This window comes from Nicotiana attenuata, unplaced genomic scaffold, assembly GCF_001879085.1.
Source record: "Nicotiana attenuata strain UT unplaced genomic scaffold, NIATTr2, whole genome shotgun sequence".
In the NCBI taxonomy this organism is placed as follows: domain Eukaryota; kingdom Viridiplantae; phylum Streptophyta; class Magnoliopsida; order Solanales; family Solanaceae; genus Nicotiana; species Nicotiana attenuata.
The window spans coordinates 54,322-64,227 of NW_017672976.1; the positions used below are offsets into that span (position 1 = coordinate 54,322).

Consider the following 9,906-nt stretch of genomic DNA (forward strand, 5'->3'; position numbering starts at 1 on the left):
CTTGGTCTCTTTGGTTTTATTATCAGTTCATGTGCAATGAGATTCTTCAATGAGAAAAATGGTAATTCTATTCTTTCAAATTGCATTTCACTCTCATTTCTCCAAGATCTGCAACCTCAGGAAAAGAATATTAATTCTCTCGGTGGAAAAACAAACCATAGGCCTAACTCCCAAATATAATGGTATATTAAAAAAAAGGTTTTGGCCAGATAAAATAAAGAAATTATTCAGGCCTTTCTATAGGGACGTCGTATAAAGGGGCAGGACATGAATTAAAAAAATAGGACACTGCTAAAATAATAGGAGTACAATTTATTACTTCAATCTGACACTACTAGCAGTCCTATTAATTAATATATAAATATCTAGAAATTGATTAATTAAAATTAAAGGGAGATATGGGTTAAGTATCTTCGATTACATTTCCTACATAATAGTATAACCTCATTGTTCTCAAGAGTATTTTTTGTCTTTTTCTTCCTTGGGTTGGGGGGGTCGCCTCTGTATATATAATTATATATAGAAGTATAAACAATTTTACCATTCGGATAATAACTCAATTTTCAGCTCTCAAAAGTATTACCTTACTCTCAAAGCGCAGTTAGCTTTTTATATAGTTATAATGTACTATTTGATATTATTGGTCCTATTATTAATCTCTATTCCCGTAGGACTTGTTAAAAGGGGGTCATTGTGTGTACTAGAAGAACAAGATAATCTAAATTTTATACTTTCGCGGTAAACTCAAGTAGTACACATTACCAATTCAAGTACTAACATGGACATCAAATTAGTATAATCCGAACCTTTTTTTTGGAGATATTTCTATAGTACTCTTAACATTTAATTAATCAAATAAAAATTTGAGAAATAAAGGTGAAGTGGGGCATCAAATTCACCTCACTAAAGACATAACATAGAATAAACGAATATATCTTTTAAAACAACAACAATACGGGATTTTTAGTAGTTCTGTTAGTTGATTACTTGAATTTTCATCTTGTTGGTGAAAATTCGATGTCCCACCTTGTAATTAGTCTCCTCCCCCATTTTCCCATCCCCTACCGCATAATAATAATAATAATAAAAATAATAATACTGACTACGCGCCTTAATCTCAAACAAATTAAGATCGATATCATTTCTTCATTTAAGTTCAATTCATGTCGTCATCATGTCAAACGAGAGATATAATACACCTAGCTAGCTAGGAATATGTGTACGGTTACAATCGTCCTACCCCAGCATAAGTGGCGCGGAGACTCAAACTTGCGAGGGTCAATGGTGGTACCCAATACTCACTATTAGTTAGTCACTACCTCTATTTTTGATTCTTTTCTAATTTGTTGGTCCCAAAAAAGCAATAAATAAAAATAACATGGCACATGCATGAAAAATATTGGAGAAACCAACCCTACATAATACTACTAGCAGCCTTTTTGTCGTCAATATAAAATTGGGAAGGCATGCAAATTAATTTTTTTTAAGAAAAATATATATTAGAAATGTTTTCTGTCTGCTTCTTAATTAGAAGGAAATATCTACGATAAAGAAAACCAAAACTTTTTGAAGGAAACACAAGGATGTTATAAAGGGCGACGGGCTAGCCAGTTTTCTGACTGGTCATTCAAAAATAACCAGCGTTTGTAAAATCATTGAAAAATAGTCACAATTTTACTGCAACACGAAAAGTTCCAGCATAATATACTGAAGATCGGTGCACCTGTCTATGAACTTCCAGCATATTATGCAGGAACTCCATCACGCGGAAAGTTCCAGTATATTATGCTGGACCGGTATATTATACTGGAACTCCAATATAATATATTGGAGTTCCAATATATTATACTGGAGTATTTTTTCGGATTTTGAACAGTGTTTTCGTTGTTACATGGAAAGTGACTAAATTTCGATTACTTTTAAAATTATGACTATTTTTAAATGACCACTTATAAATCTGGCTATTTTTGAATTTCTCCTGCTCTTGGAAGACAGATGGAAGGATGTTCATGGTTACTTTTGATGTCAAGAAGGCATGTCAGCAGTGATATTTATATTGTCTCAAATTAATATTTACTCTATTAATTATGTTATTTTCGAGCTATATCGGCCTAATACATATAGACATATCCTTCTTAAAATATTTTTAGTATTAAGATATGAAAAACTATCTGGTAAGTTTTAAATTAAAACTAAAATACAATAGTACTGTACATTAAAACTAAAATACAATAGTGATACATCATTCATAATTTTGACTACTAAAGTGAAGTTAAGACGGTTAATTTGAGATAGAGAAATGCTTCTTTTTGTTTTAATTTTGTTTATTTTGCAAATTTATTAAAAAGATTCTAAAACATTATTACTGTAACACATTGCATATGGCTAATTTTTTGTTTTTTAAAATGGAATAAAGAAGTTGTAAAAACGAAAATGTGTTCCTAAAATATTATTATTGTAAAATAAAATAAACTTAAAATTTAATACTTTTAAGGAGATGAATGTTGTTATAGAACGGATTTAAGAAAACAAACCATTTAATTGGAATGAGATTATATATAACTTAGGTGGCAAACAGCAATGCCAAGATGTGACAGGTTTGAATTCCACCAAACATGTGACAATATATCCAGATGGAAACAAAGAGAAAACTATTTCAAATTCTGCAAATTTTAGATACCAAGATATCTCCTTCTTATTACCTATTTTAGATGTTTCGATTCCCTCTTCAAAATTTCTCTTTAACTTTATCTGTATTGTCTCATTGTTTCCTAATAGCCGCCTCTACTCTATTTTCTTTATAAGCCAACTTGGTCTTACTATCTTCCTTTAATAATTGATTTAGAAATAAAGCATCTTGCCTTTAACTGCTCCTTTGGTCATTTGTGGCTACTAAGCGGTGGCGGAGACGGAGGCAGGATCTTCGCTAAGGGGATATAAAATGAAAAAAGTTAAAAAAGAATGTAGCTAGTGGAAGTTGAACATATGGCCTTACAAATGGTTTTGAACCCCTTTGACCACTAAGTTGCACTTTTGGGCTGTGTCAAGGAGATTCAAAACTTAATATATAGAGGTAAAAAACAAATTTTGCCTTATATATACAGTGTAATTTTTTGGCAAAGGGGGTTTTGGTGAACTCCCTTCCGCCCCGCTAAATCTGCCCCTGCTGCTAGGAACTAAGCAGTGAGAATTTTCACTAACGGCTCATTTGGTAAGATGTATAAGGAAAAGTTATATATATAATTAGTATTGTTAATCTATTATTTGGTAGTATTTTTTCAGTCTATACACAACTAAGGGGTTGTTTGGTATGAGGTATAAGGTGGGATAAGAAGTAGGATTAAATTTATACCTTGTTTGGTTGGAGGTATAAATTTATACCGCCAACCAAACAAGGTATAAATTTAATCTCAGACTTAATCCAGGATGTCCCATCTTATCCCACCTTATCCCATCAATATGGGATTATTTTATCTCATCCCGGGATAATTTAGTCCACGTACCAAACAACCCCTAATAGTATTAGTCATATATCCATTGAGTACTATTCTTATACATAGCAAATGATCATGGCATTGGCAATACCATAACTTTTGATACAGTGAGACCTCTCTATAACAACATCTCTATATATATAACAACCATTCACTATAAAAGACAAAGTTTTCTCGGAACTGATTTTTATGTTATATTATAATATATGTCCTCTATAACAACACTTCACTATAGCAACCAAAATATATCGGAACAAACGAGGTTGTTATAGAGAGGTTTGCTTGTACATGAATAAGCATGTATAATGACATAACTGCCCTTTCAAAACTTTTAATACACCAAATCAAATAGGCGGTAAGAATAATCTCAGTATAACTAATCCCAACGTTATTAATCTCAGGATTACTAATACGCCATATTCAATATTATTCTTATACACCCTATAAAACGACCCCTAAAAACCTTAAAAACAAAGAAAGTAAACATGCAAAAAGATCAAGTGATTCAATATTAATTAATATAAATATACTAAAAAGTTGATCTTACATATAAAGTGCCCCTAGCTCCATTTCTTGTCCTATTTTATAATTCAATTATTACACGAATGATTAGAATCTTGCCGATAATAAACTCTAATAATTTTCACATAATCTCCTCGCTAAATTAATGATGTGGACTACTATTCTGAAACCTAGTTAGTGGGATTATGTGCTTGTTGTATATTACCATATATATAATCCGTTGTATATTACGTAGCTCAGCTTCAAATTGAAATTTGATTTTCAGCCTGCTGTTACCTTACTTAATATTTTCATTTTGTCCTTCTTCTAATAAGAAAAAAATACCATCTAGAACATGGACAACTTTTAAAATAAAGTGGTGCTCAAGTACTCATCAATGTGGTCCTCTATATATACTCTATAATGACCCGACCCGAACAAGTGGTGAATAAAGAACAAGCACATAATCCCAAAGAAAATAATACTCCTACTAGTCAAGAAGACGATGTCCTACAACTTTGGATGTTGAAGAAAGAATATAATTATTAGGAAGAAGAGTACGTTATAGTAAGGACAGTTGTGTAAGCATCACCCAATCACTATTGATCAGCTAAAGTAAGCCATATTGAAAAAGAAAAGTATACAAAGTTCAAATGAGGAAATGATGTTTGCCGTTCACCTCACCGATATTTTGTTGAGGAATATATATTAGGACAAAATGTAATACTTGAAATTAAACCTTGCATGTTAAAAGGAAGGAGAATAAGAGATCACCAAACACTGAGGCGGAGTTAGGATTTGAAATTTATGGATTTTCAACTTGTCACCAAATCTATACAATATGAGAAAAAGTTTCAAGATCTCAATGTGCAAAGCTTAAACATAAATTAAAAATATAATTAATTTAGCACCTAAATTGTACTTAAAAGTGATTTCCAAAGGTGCCATTGGCTGATAGTTGGTCAAATTAAAGAGAAGGCTTTGCATTTTGGAACAAATTCTTGCCCCTGAGCAATTACTACAATACTTTTTTCAATCAAACATATAAGAAATGGTAGGGGAAACAGGGGATAGTATAAGAAAACTGGAGAATTAGAATTGCTAGTTAAGAACTACAATGATTATATTTCTGCAGAAATATAGGCAGCAAGTGAAATAATCATAATCTATAATCCTACATTTGGGTGAGCCATTGGTGAATACCAAGTGAAGATCAACTAAACAGCAAATTGCTGCATTACAGAAGTGACAAGACAAACAATTTGGATATGTCCCAGCTGAGTATATTCTTCCTTCCTTGGCACAAAAACTCATCAAAAGATGATGAGGAATCAAACAGGATAATTGGAGCAGACTAATCAGTTAGCTTCGAAAGCGGTCAAGAAGCTGAAAACAAAGGGGGCAAGATGTTAGAACCTAACACGATACCTTCGGATACAAAAATTGAAACATATCTGTAAAATAAATGCCACTGTCAACCATCTAACCTTTTTTCCCCCAAGGCACACCATAATGGCCAATTATTAGCTCTGATTGCAGATCAAAGTTTTTAATTACTAATCTATTAGAACAAGACAATTGCCCCTTTGAGTTCTAATGATGCATCTCCAGATTTAGTGAAGAATTAAGTGTGGTTTTTGGTGGAAGGTTTTGGGGCACTACATAACATCAGACTGATAGATTTAATATGTTTCTACTCCCCAAAAAGAGTAGACTATGAGATAAATTTGATCGTAACCAAAATGTGGCGCCCTACTGTAAGCAACAGTGGCACACTGGGCATGTGTATTCCCTCCATTCAACATCTGGCCCTTCACATTTTTGATAAGGAACATTTGGCCCTTCACATAACAATTATCAAATGCGAATTTAAACAATATGACCACACACCAGGAACCTTGAGCACAAATAAACACTATAGGAGTGTGATTTGCACAACCAATGCATTGAGGACCAAATTGCAACTCCAGACAATCATCAAGGATCAGGAAAAAACTTCCATTTTAACGACTTCCACAAAAAACAGAGAGTAGTGCAGAAAAGAAAGAAATGCGAGCATAGCCAAAATTGAGTTCAGGCATGCCACAGTACAATATATAACACAACCAATCAAGGGACGATGCCCGCTTTCCTCGTTTTTTAGGAAGAAAGAGAAATATCATCAACCCCATGCAGAGGCGGATCCAAGATTTGAAGGTTACGGGTGCCACTATATATGTATATAGTATACTTACCACTAGCCACAAAGACCGATTAAGAATGGATCGATTCAGTTAGTTTTTGGTTCATCCAGTTAGATTTTTATTCATAAATAGGCAAATAAGTTCGATTTTAGTTCAATTTTTTACACTTGATTTAATTATATTCTAGAATAAAATTACAAAAAGAAAATATTCGATGAAAGCTATGTTGCTCGGACTATCCGAAAATATTAGTGGGTTCATGTCGAATCCTCCAAAAGTTGTAAGCTTTTGGAGCATCCGACACAAGTGCAAAGGCCTTTTTGAAGAGTCCGAGCAACATAGCATGAAAGTACACCTCCAATTAGAAAATTTTCTTAAAGAGTAGCTTAGTTATTATATATTCTTTGTTTGATTTGATTAATTGATTATTATTCTTTAATTAATTTTTTCAATTTAATTGTCGAGTCATATGACAATTATTTCAAAGCAAAAGTTTCAAATCTTCAATCTATGAGAATTAACTCAAAACCTATATTAATTAGGACATTTTTTTCAAAAGCCAACAAATGATACTGCTCACATTATACTCCAAAAAGAGAGAAGCTACATATAAGTTGCTCAAGAAATAAGGTGTAATTGTAGGTAGCAAACTAAAGGCTAATATAAGGAAATTTAAAAAAAGAAAGAAGATAGATAGATTTAGTAGCAAATAATAGGAAGAAAAAAGAGGAAAAAGAAGAGGAGGAGAAGAAAAGGAAGAAGAAGTGAGGGCCCAAGGCCCACAGAGAAAAAAAGGAAATAAGGACTAATAAGTAGGAAAACAATAAAAGAAAGAGGAAGATGCAGCTGCAGGGAATCGAACCTGGGCCCTCGAAGCAAATGAGAGACTTAAAAAGCAAGCCTGAACCATGGCACCCAACTGCCACTTGTGTATTATGGGTGCCAATTTATATATATAATCGTTTTTTCATAGATATCAACATACTTATTAAGAATATTTGTTGAAGCGTGCGGATGGCGTACCACCCCTACCCTATAAGGTAGATCCGCCCCTGACCCCGTATATCAGTATAATACATGCCTTTTTAAAAGGAAAAACGAATTGAAGGAGCTGCACCAAAGAAGCCGTATTCTCTTTCAAAATTTAGCCACCAGAATTTCAGACAGAAATAAGTATTAACTCACCAGAGCAGGATACTGCAGAATCCATCCAAATACAGGAATCTGGAAAAGAAAAACCTTGATGGATGGCCAGAAACCGCTGCAGGGAAAAGATCAAAGTCTAAATCTCTTATGCTACCCAAGGAAAGACGAACGTGAAGAGAAAAATGAGAAAACTTGTCCGGAAAATATTCAGGAAAAGGTGCTCACCCGAAGAGAAGAATGCATCCATATATTTCCACAATGATACCCACAACTGGCCAGCGAACGAATATAAGGAAGAGTCCAAGCATAAATGATATCGTGCCCTGGAACAAAAGTCTTGTTTATTTCACTTAAACACCGGACTTTTATTTATTTCCCTCTCTACTTTTCGGCAAGAGCTTAGGGGTTCGCTTTATAAAGTAACTTAAGCCTAGATTTATGATCACGAGAAATGGAAGCCAAGCCACCTAAACAAGCTCATAGAGATGGAGCAGAGAATTTTCTACATAGCTCGAGAGATAAGTCGAACTAAAAGAGAGCAATAGGAATACTTCAGAGTGGTTTGTAACTAATAGCAAACAAGAATCTGAAAATGGCATTGGCGGGTATTCAGAAATATCTGCAGATGCAATTTATAAACTCCAGAATTTCAATACACATGGGAAATTGTGAGCATTGAACCCTTTTTCTCTTTCCTTTACTAAAAGAAGAAGTTTATGTTGCTTCACAAAAGAGTAATGGAGCCTCTCCCTACATTTTTATATTCATGATCTTTTCCTAGAGAATCGGATGGTTTACCAAATAGCCTTTTATTCGGTATGTTTTTAGGCTTCATGGGTCAAAATTCTAGTGTTCTTCTCATTCCTTCAACGTTGCATCTAGGAGACACAATTATCCATACTTTATGGTCTGCTCCTTCGTGACCTTCTATTCCTGGATTTCTTAATCTTCTTTCTTCAGTATTTTCATATAGAAAGCAAAACTGATCAAAAAGCTTCAACTCAGAGAATATATTAATAATCTATCTAACAAGACAGAAAAATAACCTCGTGATAGAGAGAAACTAGTTTTCAGATTCATATTTAGGCCACACTGGGACATTGTGTTCGAATTTAACAACCAACGCTTTCAGCGATGCCTAAGGATTAGGTGTAGCAACCAGCATGATGTATGCCTAATCAATCACATGGAAGGGATAAATCTGCTAGATCTATTAAACTACACCACAGAAATACGAGATTGCTTATATATACAGAAAATTCCAAACATATGTAGCAGAAAATGCTATGAATTATAACAGGATGTATTCCTCAAATACTTCTCTGCACTTTTACTTATCCAAACAATATCTACCTTGTAGTTCACTTTGAAGAGTTGTAATGTGGAACGCCAGCCCAGCAAAAGTGCTACACCTGCTAACAAAAGTATCTAGGACAAGGTATGAAAAAGATATTTAGTTGGTAGTCTCATAAACTAAGATTAGTTAAAACATCCATAACAACAGATTACTTACATTACCCAGCGCAAGCAAACCCCTGTCGAAGAATAAAATTATGGCAAGAAATGTGAAAAAGATGCCAAATCCAATGAGACCTAACCCAACCTCTGCAATGTTTATAAAAAATTTCAAGGTCAGATGTTAGAGCTGTAGATGTCGAATGAAACTTGAATACATTTTTGGCTCTTCGAAGCCTCTGGCAAAGGATGAGGTTTATCATAAAGGCATGCAAATCTCTCTCTCTCTCTCTCTCTCTCTCTCTCTCTCTCTCTCTCTCTCTCTCTCTCTCTCTCTCTCACACACACACACACACACACGTGTAAGCACATGGATTCTAGTGGCAAGATCAAGCGTCGGTCTAATTCATATGTGTGAAGAATCATGAAAAAAATAGTTTTTCCAACAAGTGAATCAACTCATATAAAAGTTTAATTGTTGAAGAGAGGATATATTTTTATTTATACTGGTCCATATGCTCTCTCACAGACCGATCATATTATTTTTCTTAGCCAAAAACGTGCAATTTTTTTGATTTGAGTACGGTGAGACTCAGATGCAGAACCTCAACATAATCTGATCATCCAACCGCAAACTTAACGCAATAAGTCTTATGCCCCGCGCGCGGGGAGGGGGGGTGGGGATCTGGAAAGTCAGACATTTTACTATCATTATTTGTAGAAAACTCTTAAGACTGCTTAGAAAGTATGGTGTTACTTTACCACTGAGTTAACAAAGCCTTTTGATCTAATTCCATCATCATTCACAATCTAAGTTGCTCTGACATGGCAGTTTAGGTGCCGCACCCGTGTCGACACGACACTAGTATGGGTGTGGGTATGGAGTTCGTACCGGATCTGGTCAAACAATTTTGAGTACTTTGACTACGACAAACGGAAAAATTCGAGACAAGATACAATTTGGTTCCCGAAATCAGAACCAAAACTAGGGTAAATTTGAAGAACATAGCATAACCTTATCTAGGAAATCAGTCCTTTACTTATCTACAACTTGAGAATAAAAAAGAAATCCACACTTTAAAAGTTATACGTAAGTATTCTACAAAATTTATCATAATATATATATA

At 34.0% G+C, this 9,906-nt stretch overlaps 1 protein-coding gene across 6 annotated transcripts in view; it reads right to left on the reverse strand.

Annotated features, from left to right (window-relative positions):
• Nucleotides 1-5,050: 5,050 nt before the first annotated feature.
• LOC109215072 (vesicle transport protein GOT1) overlaps nt 5,051-9,906 on the reverse strand; it is a 17,518-nt gene continuing 12,662 nt past the window's right edge. For all 6 annotated transcript variants that reach the window (XM_019379093.1, XM_019379090.1, XM_019379091.1 and 3 more), the window contains exons 3-7: nt 8,838-8,929; nt 8,678-8,752; nt 7,550-7,647; nt 7,364-7,439; nt 5,051-5,381 (exon numbers count right to left, since the gene is read on the reverse strand). In XM_019379093.1, coding sequence (XP_019234638.1) covers nt 5,358-5,381; nt 7,364-7,439; nt 7,550-7,647; nt 8,678-8,752; nt 8,838-8,929 — 365 coding nt within the window. In that variant the 3' untranslated portion in view covers nt 5,051-5,357. The remainder of the gene's footprint in view (nt 5,382-7,363; nt 7,440-7,549; nt 7,648-8,677; nt 8,753-8,837; nt 8,930-9,906) is intronic.